The sequence below is a fragment of the Topomyia yanbarensis genome, chromosome 3 (genome assembly GCF_030247195.1).
Source record: "Topomyia yanbarensis strain Yona2022 chromosome 3, ASM3024719v1, whole genome shotgun sequence".
NCBI lineage: Eukaryota > Metazoa > Arthropoda > Insecta > Diptera > Culicidae > Topomyia > Topomyia yanbarensis.
In genome coordinates this window covers 290,355,211-290,377,530 of record NC_080672.1, presented here as the reverse complement: position 1 = coordinate 290,377,530, position 22,320 = coordinate 290,355,211, and the positions used below count along the sequence as shown (strand labels likewise).

Here is a 22,320-nt window from a genome sequence, read left to right as displayed (position 1 = left end):
TATTCAAAATACTTTTAATAAAATTTTAAGGAAGATTGTGCTCCGCTCCTCTCTGGAGCCACCAAAATGTCGTTGGGATTTAGAACCGACTTGGTTCTAACTTAGCAACGACGTGTTACTGAGCTTCGCACTTGCTTCCTTAATGGATTTGATAAAGAATTTATTTTATTTTTGGTTTTTAAAATTTCTTTTACCCGGAGGGAAATCTAGCAGGTCATAAGCCGGAAGTACGACTTATGATGACTACGGTTTTCCTAGCGGGTTGTACCTTGGAAAGGAGAAAAGAGAAATAGATTATATGATAAAGGATACTTCACTACCAACTCCTCTGTTGGTTTGATTGACGTCTGCTGGGCGCTGGTAGGGACCTCTTTAACTGCGAATCACTACAAAGGAAAAACGTGTCATCGGTTTCTACTTAGAAAGAAAAACGACTAAACTCCTGCTATGGAAAAAAGCGACTGAACGACTGATTTAATTTCATATTCTTAAAACTATATATACAAATTCCTAATCTAACTATTCACCTACCTACTTAGTTCTAGCTATCCACCCTTTTCGCTCACTCCTACCGTGATGTGTTTTTTATTCCCTATTATTTTTTTCGCCGTCCATTCGGTACGACCGGCAAATTATGTTCCTGCCTTCTAGACTGTTTTAGGGTGGGTAAACAATTCAAATCCTAAACCCTTTGCGCTGGTAAACAAATCAATTCTATATCTTTCGGCGCGGGTAAAATTATCTATTTGGTATCGGTCTAGACCGGATACCTTTACGTTGGATTATTTTCCCAGGACCGTCGCTAGATCACTTTATTATTATTTTTATCTTTTACGACCTTCGTGGCGGTACTTGTGCCTCGCCGGGATCGCCTACGTACACAATGCTGTATTATTTGGCAACCGTCTGAGAGTGTGACGACTCCTTGGTCAGCGCGACTCACTGTAAGGAACAATGCGCTGTTCGTAGCAACACGTCATGCCGAGAGGTAAATGACGTACTAACAAACTGTCACTACGAATGATGACTGGCGCAATTTTCGGAAACCATGAGTAATCTACTTGGCGACGAAGACGAATAGTGCATTAGTTGTTTTCCGCTAGAATTATACGGTTCATTAATTGTGAAGTTTCTTCAGCAGCAGAAATTGGCTTTCGGACGGATGTGCATTGAGTAATGTTGAGAGGTTAAGATTTGGAAGAAAGGAAGAACTAAGATAGTAAAGAAGGAAGAAGAAAACAGAAATAGACTAAACGTAAGTGAATTAATTATGTGAAATAGGGATGAAATCTAAAAGATGGTGAAATTTCAGGATTTTTTTAACGTGCAATAATATACGTTACTGAATTGGAAACCCGTTTCTTCTTCTACTCCGTTTCGTTGACCGGCGCGTCAACAATTTAAAAAAATCGTTTATCCACGACACGGAGATCATTCGGAAGGTTCAAGATGCCACGGCGAGGTGAACAACAGCTAGAACTGGCCGCCCCAAACGATACAGCCACCAACCAACACTGCAAGTTGTGCACAAATGCGGACGATAGTCGCATGGTCCAGTGCGACAAGTGTGTTGATTTGGTACCACTTCGTATGTGTGGGTGTTACCGAGGACGTTCAGCATCACGATTTTATCTGCCCTCCATGCGGAGCCGCCAAGGAAAAGGCTAATAAAAAGCGCAAGTCATCAAAGGCTTCATCGAAAGTCCCGTCACTAAGTACGAATGTGAATGTTCCGGCGAGCATTCAAGTACCAGTACAAACGGCTCAATCAGCATCCGAAGCAGCGTTGCTAGACCGTTCCGCGTACATCGATACAACTACCGCGGTTACTACAAGTATTTTGACGACTGCTCCTGTTATCCCAACAACAGAATTAGGATTAGCAACTAATATTCCACCCTACAAGTATGCCCCCACGGTCCCTCAAGCTCCAGTTGTATCGTGGAGTACCACCATACCCTCAGCCAACTCGTTTCCGCCTCTAGCGTATGGACAGTTTAACCAGATCCCAACGTCTAGTTTATCGTTGCCCTACCCAGTTCCACCACCCGCTCTGCCAAAGCCCTCGTGTGCAATTCTACCGCCAAATACGTGCGAGTCGAGCTACTATCCGGGAGTACTTGCAGCTCAGAATTTCGCAGTACCTTCCTGTGGCAATCAGCTGATTCCATCCCTGCATTATAGCACTCCTCTATCGTCTCGAAATGCGCCAATCACTACTTTGCCCAACAAGACAACCCAGAACACTGCAATCACGTTTATAGGAAATAAACCATCTGACACCAAGAAACAAGGTCGGGAGGAGATTCTCAGTCAGCGTTCCGTTGCAGCTAGTTCCAGAAAGTCTAAGAAGGATGAAAGGCTTCAATTGGAGCTGCAAATTCTTGACGAAGAAAGGAAGTTGCAGGAAGAAGAACAGGCGAAGAAACGTGAATACCTTCAAAAGAAACATACACTGTTGAGAGAGATGGCTAACGATTCGACGACGGATGACGAAAGTGAAGGATACGATGAAGATAAACAAGCACTAAATAATAAGGTGACCCAGTGGATACAAGAAGTGCCGCAAGCCGAAAACAATCCTATCCAGAATGACAGAGTGCAATCAACGCAACCCCCCTTGTATCGCAACCAGCTATTTAGTCAGTTTGTTCCCGAATTTCGACAGCTAAGAGTAGGCGAAGCCACCCAAATTCCATCGAGGATTGAGAACAGTGGAGCTAATATCGGTATGTTTAACCCAGCACGGCGTTCGACACCGCGACAAGCAGCACTGGTGGACGACGATGAAAATAACCTCTCACGTAGTCAAATAGCTGCACGCCAAGCAGTATCACGCGAACTTCCAACGTTCACTGGCATTCCTGAGGAGTGGCCATTATTCTACTCGACATTCATCACCACGACCAATATGTGTGGGTACACATCGGAAGAGAATCTCGTTCGCATACAGAAATGCCTGAAGGGGAAAGCGTATGAGGCAATCAAATGCAGATTAATGCATCCTTCAAACGTCCCCGGAATCATCTCTACTTTGAAGATGCTGTACGGTAACCCCGATGTAATTGTACACAATTTAATTGCGAAAATAAAGTCCACTCCCCCACCGAGACCCGATAGATTAGACACACTTATCGAGTTTTCTCTAGCTGTCCAGAATCTATGCGCCACAATAGAAGCCTGCCAGTTGGACGAATACTCTCACAACGTTGTACTTCTTCGTGAACTCGTTGAAAAGCTACCATCTTCGGTAAAAGTTGATTGGGCAAAGTATCGGCGAACGCTTTCACACGTCAACCTCACCATGTTTTCGGCATGGTTGTACGAGCTTGCGGAGACTGTTTGTCCTATTGTTTCGCTGTCAAGTATTGAGTCGAAAGTAAGTCGGGGCAAAAGGGATTCCGCTTACCTCAACGCACATATGGAAGACATGCATGATTATCAGAACAGGTCAGATCAAGCCGTCAAGTTCGCACCACGAAACTCGACATCGAAGGCCTGTGTGCTGTGCAAAGGCAGCTGTACTAGCATTGATAAGTGCACTCGATTTGCTGAATTCAGTTACAACTCGCGATGGGCAACTGTTAAAGAGTTTGGGTTGTGTAGAAAATGCCTAAAAAAACACAAGGCATCATGCAAATCTCAACAAGTTTGTGGAAAAAACGGATGCCAATTCAAACACCACCAATTACTCCACAAAAACCAACGAGATAGCGCTACGTCGACCAGCGCGCCACCACGTCAGGCCCCAACAGCGGCAGTTTTTTTTTTTTTTTATTCATTTCGTTTATTTGATAGGCACAAATGCGTTAGCTTGGCGGTGCCAAATACTTATGTTTTTACATTTTGGATATCTTAAAACTAGGAGGTTACAATGTTGAAATATTTTTTTTTACAAAGGAAAAAAAAAGTTTACAGCTATCTTAAGACTAGAAATAAGATTCAATATACAAGAGAGGGCCAAACGATTTTTTTATGAAAAAATTTAAAACAAGGGATTCACTTTGATATACAAGAGGGGGAGTAATAGTATTTTACGAAATATTTTACGGTTATCTTAAAACTAACAATATAGTTTAGTACACAAAAGGGGGGAACAAAAATTTATGAGAAACTTCACAGAAATCTTAAAACTAGGGATTCAATTCTATTTACAAGATGGAGGACAAGAGTTTCAATAAAGAGTAAAAATTATAGCTATCTTAAAACTAGGAATACAGAATACTAATTTGAATTTTTTAACTAAAACTTATGCTTGGTCAAGATATTCAGAGGGTGGCTTATTTCCGCATCAGTGTAGCAGCAGTTGTATCAAGGACAGGGGAGAGACAGGGAAAGAAGAGCAAAACTTGCAACTTTCGCTCGAACGGGGGGGGGGGGGGGGGAAGGGGGATCAGCGAAACAAATTTGCGCCTCAGTCTAGTAAGTCGTCGAGTACCGGATTGGCGGATGGTATTCTTCGGACACGCGGGGAATCCTTCAAAACTCATCGGAACTCGAGTCGCTCTCGCTTCAGTTTCCTTCTATGCAGGAGTAGTGGTAAGGGCGACGGCGGTTACATAGTGGCACTCTGGAGCTGATCGGTTCCACAAGGCAGGAGGAAACTCTAAAAACGAGAAATAAAAGAGAGGGGCTAAATTGGGATATTTATCGTTTTTATGAAGGTATAAATAAGGGACATATAGGGGAAATCACGAGTTGCCAGCATATCTCGGACTGGTACATTGGGTGGTCTACCTCGGGCCCGAAGGGATTCCTTTAACTGAGACCTGGCGTCACAATACCCGGCGCATACCCAGACAACGTGCTCGATGTCGTGATAGCCCTCGTCACAAGCGCACAGACTACTCTCCGCAAGTCCAATACGCCGCAAATGCGCATCCATGGTGTAGTGATTGGACATAAGTCGGGACATTACGCGAATAAAATCCCGACCCACATCCATCCCCCCGAACCAAGGCTTCGTTGATACCTTTGGGATAATCGAATGTAGCCATCGTCCAAGTTCCCCGTTGCTCCACGAGGTTTGCCAACTGTTGAGCGTCCTCTGACGACAAATACTAAAAAATTCGTTGAAGCAGATTGGTCTTTCGTATATGTCACCATTTAATGCGCCCGCCTTTGCTAATGAGTCGGCCTTTTCATTGCCCAGGATAGAACAATGAGAGGGAACCCAAACAAAGGTAATCTGATAAGATTTTTCAGATAACGTACACAAGGACTCCTGTATCATCCCCAGAAAATACGGGAGTTGCTTTTTTGGCTTCACCGCACGAAGAGCCTCGATAGAGCTGAGGCTGTCCGAAACGATAAAGTAGTGATCTGTGGGCAGAGTGTCGATGATCCCAAGGGTGTACTGAATTGCAGCTAACTCTGCGACGTAAACTGAAGCGGGATCATTGAGCTTGAATGAAGCGGTGATAGTATTGTTGAAGATACCGAAGCCAGTGGACCCATCGAGATTTGATCCGTCAGTGTAGAACATTTTGTCACAGTCGACTTCTCGGAATTTATTATAAAATATATTGGGGATCACTTGCGGGCGTATATGGTCCGGGATTCCACGAATCTCTTCCTTCATGGATGTGTCGAAGAATACAGTAGAATCAGAAGTATCTAGGAAACGGACACGGTTGGGATTGTACGAAGAAGGATTGATGCTCTGTGCCATGTAGTCGAAGTACAAGGACATAAAACGGGTTTGAGAATTAAGCTCGACGAGCCTCTCGAAGTTTTGAATTACCAACGGGTTCAGAATGTCGCATCGGGTGAGCAATCGATATGAGAGTTCCCAAAATCGATTTTTTAGCGGAAGAACGCCCGCCAGCACTTCGAGACTCATCGTATGGGTCGAGTGCATGCAACCCAAGGCAATGCGCAAGCAACGATACTGGATTCTCTCCAGTTTGATGAAGTGTATGTTCGCAGCGGAGCGGAAACAGAAACACCCGTACTCCATCAACGACAATATCGTTGTTTGGTACAACCTGATCAGGTCTCCTGGGTGAGCACCCCACCATGTTCCAGTTATTGTTCGGAGAAAATTGATCCTTTGTTGGCATTTCTGTTTCAGATACCTAATGTGACATCCCCAGGTACCTTTAGAGTCGAACCAGACCCCGAGATATTTAAACGTGAAAACCTGGTTGATCGTTGCACCCATTAATAAAAGCTGGAGTTGCGCCGGCTCACGCTTCCTAGAAAAAACAACCAACTCAGTTTTCTCCGTGGAGAACTCAATACCCAGCTGAAGAGCCCAAGCAGACAAATTGTCCAAGGTATTTTGTAATGGTCCTTGCAAGTCGGCAGCTTTGGGCCCTGTAACAGAGACCACCCCGTCGTCTGCAAGTTGCCTTAGCGTGCATGAATTGGCAAGACAATCGTCAATGTCATTCACGTAAAAATTGTAGAGCAGGGGACTTAGACATGAGCCCTGGGGAAGACCCATGTAGCTAAATCGCGATGTTGTTAAATCGCCATGCGAAAAGTGCATGTGCTTTTCAGACAACAGGTTTAGCAAAAAGTTATTTAAAATTGGCGAAAGACCATGCTGGTGCAGCTTCTCTGACAGAATGTTGATAGAAACTGAGTCAAAAGCCCCCTTAATATCCAAGAAGACTGATGCCATCTGCTCTTTGTTAGCATAGGCCATTTGGATTTCTGTAGAAAGCAACGCAAGGCAATCGTTCGTCCCTTTGCCTTTGCGGAAGCCAAATTGTGTATCTGACAGTAAGCCATTTGCTTCAACCCAATTGTCGAGGCGAAACAAGATCATTTTCTCGAACAACTTCCGAATACAGGACAGCATTGCAATCGGCCGATATGAGTTGTGGTCGGAGGCTGGTTTTCCTGGTTTTTGGATGGCGATGACCTTCACTTGCCTCCATTCATAAGGGACAATGTTACCCTCAAGAAACTTGTTAAATAAATTCAACAAGCGCCTTTTTGCAGTGTCAGGCAGATTCTTCAGCAAGTTGAATTTAATTCTGTCTAACCCTGGGGCGTTATTGTTGCACGATAAGAGAGCAAGTGAGAACTCCACCATCGAAAACGATGTTTCGTTCGCGGTATCGTGAGGAGACGCGGCGCGGTACGTTTTCTGTACCGGGACAGAGTCCGGACAGATCTTCTTGGCGAAAGCAAATATCCAACGGTTTGAATATTCCTCGTTCTCGTTGGTACTATTACGGTTACGCATACGTCGAGCCGTACCCCAAAGAGTGCTCATCGCTGTTTCTCTCGTTAACCCGTCGACGAACCGGCGCCAATAACTACGTTTTTTGGCTTTCATTAGACTCTTCATTCGCCTTTCTAACGACGCGTACTGTTGATAGCTAGCGGGTAACCCGTCTTCCCGGAAGGCCTTATATGCAGTGGACTTTTCCGCGTACAGCTCTGAGCACTCTTTATCCCACCACAGGGTGGGAGACCGTCCATGGGTATTCGCGCTGGGTACTGGTTTAGTCTGAGCTTGATTCGCACTGTCGAGAATCAAGCCAGCCAAAAACCTGTACTCTTCCTCCGGAGGAAGTTCTTGAGTGGATTCGATTTTAACGGATATCGCGGTCGCGTAACTCTTCCAATCAATGTTCCGTGTGAGGTCATATGAGACATTGATTGTTTCCGATGGTCTTGAACCGTTAGCAATTGAAATCACGATAGGCAAATGATCGCTACCGTGGGGATCAGGGATCACCTTCCACATGCAATCTAACTGTAGCGATGTCGAGCAAAGCGACAAATCCAACGCGCTTGCGCGTGCTGGTGGTGTAGGAATCCGCGTCATTTCTCCCGTGTTTAAGATGGTCATGTTGAAATTATCGCAAAGATAATGGATTAATGTTGATCTATTATCATCATGAAGACAGCCCCATACCGTACCGTGCGAGTTAAAGTCTCCCAGAACTAGCCACGGTGCCGGTAAGGATTCCGTGATATTACAAAGCGTTCGGTGCCCTACCGAGGCTCTAGGAGGAATGTAGATGGAAGCAATGCAAAGGTCTTTACCTTTGATTAAAACTTGACAAGCGACAATTTCAAGGCCTGGTGTCGAAGGGAGGTTAATTCGGTTGAAAGAATAGCACTTTTTGATCCCCAAAAGTACTCCTCCATAGGGGTTTTCTCGATCCAGACGAATTATATTAAAGTCGTGGAAGTTGAGATTTATATCGGAAGTTAACCAAGTTTCACATAATGCGAAAGCATCACATTTTAAACTATTTAGTAAAAAATTAAAGGAATCGATTTTCGGGAGGATACTTCTGCTGTTCCACTGTAGAACAGTGATCGAATCGGTGACCTCGTTCGATGACTTAGCCATCGAAGGATACGATCGCTGCAAGGAGGGGCCATTTAGTAGTCAACTGTTTCAAAAATGTTTGCACCATAGGGAGAAAATGTATCAGAATGCTTTTAAGAGGATCAGTAACATTGAAAGCTGTGAAAATTAAGTCCACTATGTCAGAAAATTTCATTAGTCCGCTACTGGACTGAGTATCTGTTTGAAAAAAGGGGACACTTGGGGTTTTGGATGTCCCTGGAAGTGGTGGGTACTCCTTGTTAGAATTAATATTTCCAAGTCCTGGAGCAAATTGCTTCGGCTTTTGTGCATCACTTCCGTTGGATTTATTGGTTGTAGATGGCGCACTCTGAGTGGACGACACCTTGGCACCCTTACGAGGCAATGTAGGGGAGGCTGGATTTCTCCTCTTCCTGGATTCCCCTGGGTTAACCAAAGATGTTCCCTCTCGTGGGTCGTCAGATTCTTGCTCAACGTTAGCCAAACCAGCATAGGGATTTTCGGACAGGACAGATGGCGAAGCATTCTTTAGCATTTCTGCATAAGAACGCCTTGAGCGTTCCTTAAGGGAGCGCTTAATTTTATCCCCGCGCTGCTTGTACGCAGGACATGATTTAAGAGCATGTGAAGGGCCCCCGCAGCAAATACACTTTTCAGTTTCTTTGTCGCAAGAGTCATCCTCATGCTCTCCTTCGCATTTGCCGCACCGTTTTTTATTGCCACAATAAGTGGCTGTGTGGCCCAACTGCTTGCAATTGCTGCAGCTCATGACCCGCGGTACAAACAGGCGAACTGGTAGGCGAACCCTGTCAAGGAGGATGTAGTTGGGAAGAGAGGACCCGGCGAATGTCACCCGAAGCGAGCCTGATAGAGAGTAGGTAGTCTTACCTCCTTCGGTGTTTGCGGTATACAATTGTTTGCATTCTAAGATCTTAATCTGTTCAAGAGAGGGGTCCTTAAAGCAGCCAACCCCGTGCTCCAACAGTTCTTCGCATTTCAGGCCCGGTTCGGACACTACCCCATCGATTTCACAGGCCACACAAGGCACGTATGCTTTAAATTCCCGCGTAAAGCGCTCACAGCAAGCAATCGCGTTTGCCTGGCCGAGATCACTCACTAGAACACGTATCTTGTTTGCCCGAACACGTGTTATCTGAGTTACGGCCGGGTAATTAGCAGTCAGATCTCGAGAAAGTTTTAATATATTAACCGGTTTCTCTCCGGTCCGAAAATATACCACCCATGGCCCAGAGGAACCTTCTGGGTACTGCTTTATACGGGGAGCAATGCGAGTAATAGGGGGATCAGGGACTTCCATGATTACATCAGATGGTATTTCGCCCTCGGCCATTTAAGCACGAGGGCAGAGCGTTATATAAACGAGAATGTGTCTTATTATTTGATTACAAGGTAGAGTAAAAGTAGGGAAAAGGAAAGAAAGGCAACGAGGAAAAAAATAAAGCAAAACTTATCTGTAAACAACGTCGATTGTTCCGCACCAGCGAAAACAATGTACTGGATTTACTGCCGGCACCAGCAGAATGGTAGCTAACGAACGAACAAAGGATGACCTTGAATCACTGAATTTACACACCGAACACCACTGTGAAATATAACGATCCGTTCCGTTCAAAGGTTGGGAGACGTATGAAACAGCGGCAGTTACTCTACAGAGTACGATAGAACGAGAGTGTAACACACATCTGAAACAAAAGAACAAGATGCTGTTTCGTGTCGTTCCGGTCATTCTGTACGGAATCCACAAAGCCGTGAAAACCTTTGCATTTCTGGACGACGGATCGTCGCTTACGCTGATAGATGCCGCACTTGCAGCCGAGTTAAACCTAAATGGAATAGCAGAGCCTTTATGCCTTCGCTGGACAAGCACTCAAAGTCGCTCCGAGAACGATTCGGTACGACTGAGCATTGAAATATCGGGTACGGGGGAGAACCACAAGAAGTACCGCCTCCAAGAGGTACACACAGTCTCCAATCTCGACCTGTTTCATCAGTCCATCAATATGAAGGAGTTAGCAAAGCAGCATCCTTACCTGAGAGGCATTCCAGTTGAATCCTATCAGGATGCCCAACCACGTATTCTTATCGGTATGGACAACGCAAACTTGACACTTCCATTGAAAGGAAAGGAAGGAGGATGGTGTCAACCCATCGTCACAAAAACACGGTTGGGATGGATCATACACGGTGGAACTGAATCACAGGAAGAACTTGTAGGCTATCATAGTCCCCAAAGGTGTCTCTGTAGCGGAATAAATGATACTGTACTGCAGCAGACGGTGAACGAGTATTTCTCACTTGAAAACGTAGGAATTTCCAAACCAAAGCAGTCTCTTGCATCAACTGAGGACCAACGGGCTGCAGATATATTGAAGACTGTCAAACAAACCGAAAACGGACACTACGTTTCTCGGCTGCTCTGGAAGTATGATGAGTTCCACCTTCCGAATAGTAAACCTATGGCTTTACAGCGATTTCGTTGCCTAGAGTCGCGTCTGAAGAAAGATCCTGAGTTAGCAGCAATACTCCGAACGAAAATCGAAGAGTACCTGGAAAAGGGTTATGCCCGCAAGCTGATGGAGGCCGAATTAGCAGAAACGCGGCAACGGATATGGTATCTCCCGATCTTTCCGGTCTTCAATCCGAACAAGCCGGGGAAGGTGCGCATCGTTTGGGATGCAGCAGCTAAAACCAATGGTGTGTCATTAAATTCGATGATGTTAACTGGACCAGATCAACTAACATCCCTCCTATCGGTACTCATCCAGTTTCGAGAAAATCGGGTAGCGATTTGCGGTGATTTAAGAGAGATGTTCCACCAGGTTAGGATTTCGGAAGAGGATCAAAACTGCTTACGTTTTCTTTGGAGAGAAAACCCGTCGGATGCAGAACCCAGTACCTACGTAATGCAGGTAATGACGTTCGGGGCTTGTTGTTCTCCCAGTTGCGCCCAATACGTCAAAAACTTAAACGCTGAGAAGCATGGAGGGCAGTACCCGAAGGCAGCTAATGCAATCATCAAGAACCACTATGTGGACGATATGCTAACGAGTACGGAGTCAGAGGAAGAGGCGATCCAGTTAGCTCGTGAAGTACGACACGTCCACGCTCAGGGCGGATTCGAGATACGTAACTGGATATCGAACTCACCAGTGGTTCTCAACGCTTTGCAAAAGGAACGGATCGATGAGAAGAGCCTGAATCTAGGGTCCGAACTAGCTACGGAAAAGGTTCTTGGCTTGTGGTGGTGTACCGCAACGGATACGCTCACGTTCAAACTTTCACCGAAGCACGATGAGGATCTGTTATCGGGAAAACGTCGACCTACCAAGAGAGAAGTGTTGCGGACCTTGATGACCATCTTCGACCCTCTGGGATTGCTGTCGCACTTGTTAATCTTTCTCAAAATTCTACTGCAGGAGATATGGCGCTCAGGAGTTGGCTGGGACGACGAAATTCCTGATGCTCTTAATGAGAAATGGGAAAAATGGTTAAAGGTTCTTCCATCGGTACGGGATGTACGTGTACCGAGATGCTACCGACTGCTCGTGTCAAACGGTCCGGAAACAAATGTGCAGTTGCACACATTCGTCGATGCCAGTGAGGATGGTTACGCAGCCGTAGTGTATCTACGATTCCAGCAAGGCAACCGCATAGAGTGTTCAATCGTTGCGGCGAAATCACGGGTGGCCCCTCTAAAATTTGTTTCGATACCGAGGCTTGAACTTCAAGCGGCGGTTGCAGGAGCGCGGCTAGCGAATATGGTGACCAATAGTTTATCATTCAAGGTGAACGAACGGTACTTTTGGACTGACTCTCGTGACGTGCTGTGCTGGATCCGGTCCGATCACCGACGATATTCGCAGTTTGTCGCCTTTCGTGTCAGCGACATCTTGGAAACCAGCGAAATTGCGAACTGGAGGTGGGTCGGCACAAAGCAGTGTGGCGGATGAAGCAACCAAGTGGCAACGTCTGCCGGATCTTGGAAATGACAGTCGATGGTTTAAGAGTCCGGAGTTTCTATGGCAAGAACGCGACAATTGGCCAGTTGAACCATTTACAACTGGAACTACTAAGGAAGAGATACGTTCCAACTTATTTCATCATAGAGTTGTCATGAAACCATGTATCAACGCAGAGTACTTCAGCAACTGGAAACGATTGGTTGGTACAGTAGGTTTCGTGTTTCGATTTCTGTGTAACTGTCGGAGCAAAGTAACGGGAATCCATCGTAAGCTCGGCCCCCTATCCAGCATGGAATTACAGCAAGCATCGAACTACCTCTTCAGAGAAGCGCAGAGAGAATCATTTCCAGAAGAAGTGGCCATTCTTTTAAATAGAAATGGTACAACAAAGGCGCTCCCTAAGCAGAGCGCAATATACACGATGAAACCATTCTTAGACGAGAATCAGTTGATGCGAATGTTTGGTAGAATTAGCAGGTGCGAGTATGCCACAATGGACGCGCAGAATCCTGTCGTTCTCCCGAAAGATCATCACATCACGAAGCTACTTGTTCGAGACTACCATGAACGTTTCCATCATTGTAATCATGAAACCGTGATTAACGAACTGCGACAGAAATTCAGGATACCGAAACTGCGAGTTGTATATCGAAACGTGAGGGCAAACTGTCAGAAATGCAAGAATCAGCGAGCAATTCCCCAGCCCCCTCCGATGGGCGATCTCCCAAAGGTTAGGCTGGCGGCCTTCTGCAGACCGTTCACGTTCGTAGGCGTGGATTACTTTGGCCCTATCATGGTAGCGCTAGGGCGAAGATCGGAAAAACGATGGGGCGTACTTGTGACATGCTTGACGACACGAGCAGTGTACATAGAGGTCGCACACACACTAAATGCGGACTCATGTGTTATGGCGATCAGGAATTTTATGGCCAGACGTGGCGTTCCGAATCAAATATTCAGCGACCGTGGCACGAATTTCACGGCAGCAAACAAGGAGCTCGGGGCGGCTCTGGCAGAGCTAGATCAGGAGAAAATTGTGCAGGAAATTGTCAGTCCCAACACTGAATGGTGTTTTATTCCTCCAGCGTCTCCCCACATGGGTGGGTCGTGGGAAAGACTAATCCAATCTGTAAAGCGTAACCTAGAACAAATTCGCCCACGATGTTATCTCAGTGATGAAGTCCTTCGGAATCAGTTGATCGAGATAGAAGGCACAATTAACTCACGTCCACTAACACATGTACCGGCAGATGATCCAGATGCTCCTGTTCTCACGCCAAACCACTTTATTCTGGGTTCATCTAGTGGGCTTAAACCGGCTACTTTACTCGACGACAGTGCTCTGGCATTGAAACGTTCTTGGCGTAATTCGCAGGTGGAGGCGAACATCTTTTGGCGTCGGTGGGTTCGCGATTACATGCCAGACCTCACAAGGCGCACAAAATGGTTCAGCGAGGTAAAAGCAATCGAGGTGGGAGACATTGTGGTCATTGCAGATCCAGACCATCCGCGGAACTGCTGGCCCAAGGGGCGGATCATCTCCGTGAATAGAGGCAAAGATGGCAAGGTGCGATCGGCGGCTGTCCAAACAGCGATCGGAGGTGTGTATGAACGTCCAGCGGTCAAGCTGGCAGTGCTTGATGTTCGACGCGATGAGCAGGTAAGCCACGACTGTGGCGTACCCGGGGGGGAGTGTGACGACCCCTTGGTCAGCGCGACTCACTGTAAGGAACAATGCGCTGTTCGTAGCAACACGTCATGCCGAGAGGTAAATGACGTACTAACAAACTGTCACTACGAATGATGACTGGCGCAATTTTCGGAAACCATGAGTAATCTACTTGGCGACGAAGACGAATAGTGCATTAGTTGTTTTCCGCTAGAATTATACGGTTCATTAATTGTGAAGTTTCTTCAGCAGCAGAAATTGGCTTTCGGACGGATGTGCATTGAGTAATGTTGAGAGGTTAAGATTTGGAAGAAAGGAAGAACTAAGATAGTAAAGAAGGAAGAAGAAAACAGAAATAGACTAAACGTAAGTGAATTAATTATGTGAAATAGGGATGAAATCTAAAAGATGGTGAAATTTCAGGATTTTTTTAACGTGCAATAATATACGTTACTGAATTGGAAACCCGTTTCTTCTTCTACTCCGTTTCGTTGACCGGCGCGTCAACAGAGAGTTTTATTACTATCGTCCCTTCTAGACGATAATTGCTTTCTTAGCATTTCCTCATGGTCCTTGCCAAGTAACTTACTATCATAAATTTCACCAGTTACCTGGAGTCTCGTCCCTGGTGGAAGCTTAGACCACCGTATGAATGGTGCAATTAATGCAGCTTAGGACACGAGCGTCGATGAGTAATTACGGCTATCATGAGGCCTTTTGTTATTATTGGGTAATTCGCCCACTCTCAATATATGCTTCCTTGAGCAATTTACTGGTTGATACATGAAGGCTTTCAGCCAACTTCAAACGTATGCATATATGTACCGTGAAGCGATCCTGAGCTCGACATAGGGTATCCAACCAATTTTGGACCCCTAGAGGAAGTGAAATTACGTGAACGTCAAAAAATATTTGCTTGCCTATGTTTTTTAATGCAATACGTGCACGAGTCTGCTCCAAAATTACTGTTCTTGAAAGAAAATTGTCAATGGATGTTTTATACATTAACATAAACTCGAAAATGACATTTCTTCACAGCATGAATTTTTCACATTTCGGACCCTTCCACACTAATTTGAACAGTGTTCCAAGCATATTTTAGACACACTGAATGTGACTGAATATATTTTGGAAACAGTGAAGTTTTTTCTACTAAACTGACCTACTGACTCGTTCTCTTTGCAGTATATTTAATGCATAGAACATAAGCAAATCAGTGACTGCCAATCAAAAATGATACATTTATCTTTATATGGAAGGCTGACTGCATGAAGTATTTCTTTAGTTCTATCATTTTGAGAAATAGAAAAACTTTCGGTACAATTAGGTTACTGCAGACTTAACAAAGCAGCATTAAATGTTATGCAATAGAGTTAACAAAAATATATTTCGTGTAACAATTCATCTGTAGCAGTATTATGGAGTAACATCCTCAAGTGGATGATAAATCAAGGTTCAAAGTTCGTCAGGAATCTTCTTGTACTAAATATTAATTTTTAATTCTTTTGTTTACGAGGTGGCTTCTTGTTATTCTTTCTAAGCTTAATTTTTCTTTGTTTCTCTTCCTTTACTTTCCTTTTTTCTTCAGTTTTTACCTTGTGGTATTCAACTGTTCGACACAATGTTAAAACAGCAGGACTACGTCGCTTGAATCGTGATGTTCCTGTTCGTGTGTGTTTCTAGGAATTCAGCAAGCACACTCTTATCATCATTATATAGCTGTGATATGTCTCTTAGATCTGTCAACATATAGCTCGTCGAATTCAACAAATTCGAACTACAAATGTTCTTCAACATGGATTTCAGAAGTTTCCCGATTTTCTTTCTTGACAGCTATCTGTTTATCGTCTTCAATGAAATGTTCCTCAATCGTTTGAATTTCGACATCCATTGGTTTGAACATTTTTAAATAATTTGACCAAAAAGAGCAGGCGACCTACCGTTACGAAATTTTTCACTTTTTGATTATTCTAACTCGATAAACAAATAGCTGTCAAGAAAGAAAATCGAGGGGTGTCCAAAATAAGTTGATATCAATTTTTTAAGACATATTGTGGACACCAGTTAGTTATGATTTTTTAGATAAAACATTACGACGAAACCTTTTCAAACACGTAATATGCATAATAATCAGACAAATCAGACAAACTAATTAAATCGATAAAAAAATATTATAATTGTACATTTAAATCCAATTTGAAAATGTATCTTTTCCACCGGTTCCTCTTGGCTATCGTTGAAACATGAAACGTTTTCGGTGATATTTATGAAAACTGTGGATTCTGTTTAATTTTAAACAATTAGAGATGAACTAATCATATTGAAACTTAATAGACAACCCAAGGAATGTAATTGCTGCTTCAAACCAAACAAATGCAGAGAAACTTGACAGTGTAGGAGGCAAATACATTAACAGGGTCAAAAATATGTAGGGGTCCAAATTAGGTTGGTTACCCAAGCAACCTAAAAACCGTCTAAAAATTATCGCATTGACGTGACGTAGCTGTTAGACAATTTTCACAAAATTCTAACAAAATGATTTGCGCCTTTATGGGTTAATATATTAAATTACGTTAAATATTTGAATAAAGACGTGACATATCAATCATTTGTTTACCACGAGGGGCAAGCACTAAATCTTAAATACGACGCATATTATTAGTTTCCTTCCGATCGAATACCCGTCGATAGGATTCATATCAAGCAAAATCTTTTCGAATATTTGTATTTGTATGTGTATTTGTGACGTTAGTATTTGTTATCTTTAAATTTACTATTCTCGATTAGAATGATTAGAATGTCACTGACCTATGTATAGAAAGAAAACAAAATATAGAGATGTCGAGTCATTATCCAGTGATTCTACGTTTTTATGTAAATCTACTAAATAAAAAGTGTGTAGTAGTGTGTTCTAGCTAGAATCGGTTGTGTCACTGGAGCCAGAATTCGAATTAAAACCAGCCAGCATTCCGGCTGAGCTTAACTGGGAAGTTTAGTAAAATTTAATCTGGAAATAAAAATTTTCTGGCCACGCTCCAGCACCCCGTTGGATTCTAGCGATTTCACCACGTGGGCGCCAGGTTGAGTATATGAAATGAACTTTGTTTACTTTCGACAAGTTTTGATTCGAGCCAACAACATCCAGCCCACAACCTATCGTCAATTGACATTTCGATGAGTTTTGATTCGAGCCAATAAGGCCTATTTTTGACAATTCGACGAGTTTTGAGTCGTACTACTAGAAAATGCCCCCTAATTTATTTTTCGGAAATCTCGCCTGACATTCTCACTCGCCAAAATGAGGAGTTTTGGGTGAACGTGTATCACGGGAGAATGATTGAAGGAAAACAAGCAGCTCTTCTGTGAGAGTATTATTTGCAAAATTATCGTACCAAAAGTGTTAGTTTTGACCGAAAAAGTGATTAATATTGTCAAAATATAAATACTGAATCTTGTGGGATAGTTGATTTTTGGTTTTGTGTGTGAATAATGTGAAAAAATGCGTGTATAATACATACTGTATTCTACATAACAGCAGCGGATAGGTAGGCTTTCTTGCAGAACGATGGTTTTCCTTGGTAGCATATTTTTTCGTCGGTGGCGGAGCTCTGGGATTTCGTTGAGTTTATAATGGGGTGGGAGAGATAACGATGAAAAGCGTACACGGTGTTGACCTCAAATAAGCGCTCGCGAGATGTATCCGCGGGTTGAGCAGCATTTTCTTCGACATGGCGACTACTGTTTTTCAATGCGGGCAGTGAATTTTGCAAGCATGATATTTTAATAGTATACGACAGTCCTCAAGTTCTGCTACGTGCACCTATGTTCAATTTCGTTTGTGTCTAAAACTATTCGTTTCAAATAGTCATTATATCTCAATATTGACATTAGTGTTAGCGATCACAGAGCAGTAGAAAAAAAACTAAGAAAATTATAGACAATGTTTTGTCGAGTTGCACTTTGTCGTGGATTGATGGAAGTCTCTAATCAACACCGAAAGGTATCGAATGAGTGCAAATTGGCTATTAACACAGAGAAAGTAAATGCTACTTTAAAAATTGACTATCAGACAAGTACCTTGTTTAAGTTTTGCATTCGAAAATGTTTACTTATCAAATTAGTGTTAATTGCGCTACTTGTGTTTATGTAATGTTGAATACCACCGATTGTCGATTTTTATTTTGTAGAACGATGATAATATTCAACACAATTTTAAATTGGGTGAACTACACTCAAAAAAAAGTAAACGTTATGCCTATTGATTTTACACATAGATTTTTGCAATTAACGGAGGCATATAGACACTATTTGCTGGCACATAAACCTAATGTGTGTATTTACAAGAAATATTAATCTTACATTCACATTTCATAACTATTAGGCACATAAAACCCCATTCTATAACAATATGCACATATAACTTATGTGTGTGCATACATAGTTTATACAGTTGACACATAGAAGGTATGTGTGCGCGTGATAACAATAGCATTCCTTTTTCATTTGAATTTTAAGCGGTTTGAGGCGAATAGATTTAACGTTTGGATTTTTTTCAGTGTACCTAATTGCATAAAATTTCATATCGTGTTCGATTTTAATGTCAGATTTATTCGATGCGTTGACAGTCGCATAAAAATGATAGTATCGCCCTCCTGGTGATTGCTTACTTTTTTTGGATTCCACGTACCACCATTGAAGTAGGGTAATTGTACCCTAATTTATCTTATATATCGACGTCAACATTTCATAAGGCATTATATACAATAAGCTCATGTTGAGAAAATGGCGTCTGAAAAATCACCTCGTACTTTATATTCCCATTTATGAACAGGAGCTTGATTTAAGTACCAAACAACTCAATGCCGTGTTAAATTAACCATTTTTTCCGAATAATATAACAGATTTATTAAAACAATTGTATTTTGAACGTTTTTTGTAGATAAATGTTTTGGTCCCTTTTGAAACATCGCACTGGTTTTGTGCCCTCTCCCATAATCCCTTTTCGGCGAGACGTTAGCTTATAGTGCGTGCGGGTGAGCCCTTTTGTTTACAACAAATGATTATGTGACGTTTATTTTGATCCCTTTCTTGGTGTTGCGATGTTTTTGTTCCCTTTTCAAGTATAGTCTTTTTCATTAAAAAAAGGGCCCATAAACAAATTTTTCCGTTTTGTTGTTTGGTGTTTATGAGCCGTTAATTTTTGAGGGGAAGTGAAAGGGAACATAAGCAAAACGAGTTATTTTGCTTATGTGCCTTTTCGATAATCCATTATTTCCTCAACAGCTAGGTTTCAGAATCGGCTTATTTAAGGTATGTATAAAGCTTTGTTAGTGTCCATTTGAAGTAAGTATTAACCGGAATTGTTTACGTTTTGTTTATCGGCCCATTTGAAATGTTCTCGTCGATATATAGCCCACTTATTTGAATACATTAGAGCAGTTTCTGCTGACTATTCAACGCATTACGACAAATGTTAGGATGAATAAGGGTGTGTTGTACTCGTCATTTTGTTTCGCTCAAACGCGAGCATTATCTATACCGTTTATTCAAAACGTAATATCTAACAAATGTAAACAAACTGAGTTTATTATGCCAAATAAAAGCTAAGCAATGACTCTTTATCGTCCACAAATAATAGAGAAAAATGATAAATTTTTATATGTTAATTTAATCTTAAGTCAAAATGTCATATAGCATATCAAAGCTTTGCTAATATTTTGTAGATGTGATGTTTTGCGTTGTGATGTTTCTCCAAGTCGACTGTAGTTAGTATGTTTTTCCAATGCCAAATCTCAAGATATTATCTACACTCGGTTGCAATACAGCACATGAAATATATTACAACTACAAGCCCGTCTCTCTAAACGTCACAGCAAGATGTGCGATCTACAAACGGAGTCGCAAAGACCACATATGTAAAAGAGCATAATAGCAAAAGTGATCGGTAAAATGTAATAAAATAATTGTTATCACCCTATTATCTTCGCGAAAAACATGTAATATGCTTATACGATCCTGCAATGAGTAAATGCAGAGGTGATAGTAGAATTAATAGCCTTCTGTGTGCTTTAATTGGTAAATAATTTGAAACTTGCAAGGAAATTTTTGCACGCGATTTTCTCCGTTTGACGTTTCTGTTAGATATGATGTAATGAAAAAATGCTCTAGAATGATCATTCTAGTCAGGATTTTAAATTTATAAGTTCATTTCATCAAAAAGTCACGAACCCTCCCGCAGGTTGATGGGATTGACGGTATTGTAAACATCATCAAGCCACAATATATTCAATAGAGTTATCTAAATATAAGGACCTTCGCTCTTTTTAGTTTTTATTTGCACCAAGTTCTACTACTAGAAATTAATTAGTTCTCATGTTAATAATCCACCAAACATTATGACTACTGAGGATGTGATTTATATAAGAAGCCCGCTTCAAGATGTTGATTACAATACGCCTCGATAGTGGTGTGTCGAGGAGGCCGGGAGGGCTGATATGAGCCTTTTGTCTGTTCTATACCTTTCCTCTATTCACCAGCTCATAACCAACAATCAACCAGTAACAAATAGATAATTGAGAAAGGATGTGCTATGTGTGGTGATTGGCTATTCAAGTATTAGTAGTGTTTGAAGTACTAATGTATGTCTCATGTGATGATCATAACTTCAGCTGTATCTTGTACCTATCTAATCTATTACGTCTCTCATATATTGTCTTTTATTTCTTCTTTTCGAGTCCTATACTGCCATTCCACACCCGCCTTCAGCTGGGTCAACAAAGATGGTGATAGTGAACGTCTTAACACTCACACATTCTCAAACGCGGTCTCAGCGGGAACCTACAAAAATGCCATCGTGCACGCGATTACGAATCGGTCACGTCCGAAAGTCTATCCTTGATCCTAGAAGCCTAGGTCCATGTCTTCAGCTGGACCAATTAAGAAAATACGCCCTTACCTATTAGACAACACGTCTCATGGTGACATGACCGGGAACCCTATCGATATAAACGATCCCACTCTCTGCCAGAATTCAAACCGCGCACTGAAAATTTAATATTAGACTCACGGTTCGCGCAACCATTCAAGAACACACGTTACAAAATCACGTCAGCGCACAAACGTTAGAGCCCCTCGCGATTTTCCAAGCAACATACGAACTCGCAAACATGATTACACCCCGGTGATAAGGTGAAAATCTCAGCACTCATAAACTTACCAACACGATCTCAAGTGTCAACCTACAAACTCCCGCGCTCGCGCCATCATGAATCGGGATCGTCCGGAAGTATCTATCCTCGGTACAAACAATCTAGGTCCTTGTTAATTATTAAAAAAATTAAATTGAAAAATAACTACCATATCCACTAGACAAAACGTTCCATGGCGACATGACCGGTAACTCTAGTGATATGGGATAACTCTCTCCCTGTCAGAATGTGATCCGTACACCGAAAACTAAAGATCAGAATGACGGTCCGCGAATATATGAATTGCCGCAAGGTTTCAAAATCGAATTTATACACGCGAAGTCACATACACGAGAGCACACGCGACAAACACGTCAACATACGAACGCTTAAGCCCTTCGCGATCATCTACGCACACCTATGCCCGCGATCGCGTAAACTTGATAACATTGCGGCAATTGTGTGAACGTTTTAGTACTTACGAAGTTACAAACGCGATCTCAAACGCCAACCCGCAAATGCGCGATCATGAATCGGTCACGTCCGGAAATCTTTAACCTTTATTCTAGCAATTTAGGTCCATAGATTCAGTTGGACCAATCAAAAAAAAAATAAAGCTCATATCCACTAGACCACGCGTTCTACGACGACATGATTGGGATCTCTAATGATATGGAAGAGCCCACTTCCTTCTGGAATCTGAACCGTACACAAAAAATTAAGTATCAGATTCACGGTCCGCGCGCGATCATTCTAGAACACACGCGAATATGCGAAAGGCACACGGTTATGAAATAGAATTTATGCACGCGAAGTTACACGTTAGCACACGCGACATACAAACGCACACGCGATCGAGCACATTAACGTACAAATATTCGAGCCCTTCGCGATGATACACGCGATTCCGAGTCCTTACGCCCGCACATGCCTGAACCGTACAAAGAATATCACATTCAGAATCACGGCCCGCTACAATTGGCCTATTGCAGTGTTTTATTGGGCGACATTGCCTGTCTCGTCTGCAAATTGTAGTATGTGATTCTGACGGGGAGCCCTTCCGAGAACCTAGCTCTACAGCTCCAGTAGGACAACTCTCGAAAAAAAAAAAAAAGTTCATTTCATCAAAAAGTCACGAAGTGTCGTTCCTCTCGGAAATTAGTGACAATTTGTTTCATGGAG

General features: G+C 42.7%; 2 protein-coding genes across 6 annotated transcripts in view; both read left to right on the top strand.

Moving 5' to 3' along the window:
• The first annotated feature begins 1,531 nt into the window (after nucleotides 1–1,531).
• Nucleotides 1,532–13,980, top strand: LOC131687975 (uncharacterized). Its single transcript, XM_058972083.1, has 4 exons — nucleotides 1,532–3,602; nucleotides 9,935–12,116; nucleotides 12,184–13,883; nucleotides 13,943–13,980. Exons 1-4 carry the CDS (start codon nucleotides 1,532–1,534, stop codon nucleotides 13,978–13,980), a joined length of 5,991 nt encoding a protein of 1,996 aa, XP_058828066.1.
• A 3,272-nt stretch (nucleotides 13,981–17,252) lies between these two features.
• LOC131692505 (transcriptional repressor p66-beta) overlaps nucleotides 17,253–22,320 on the top strand; it is a 29,908-nt gene continuing 24,840 nt past the window's right edge. For all 5 annotated transcript variants that reach the window (XM_058979595.1, XM_058979594.1, XM_058979592.1 and 2 more), the window contains exon 1: nucleotides 17,253–17,496. The gene's annotated coding sequence lies outside the window, so the exon portion shown is untranslated. The remainder of the gene's footprint in view (nucleotides 17,497–22,320) is intronic.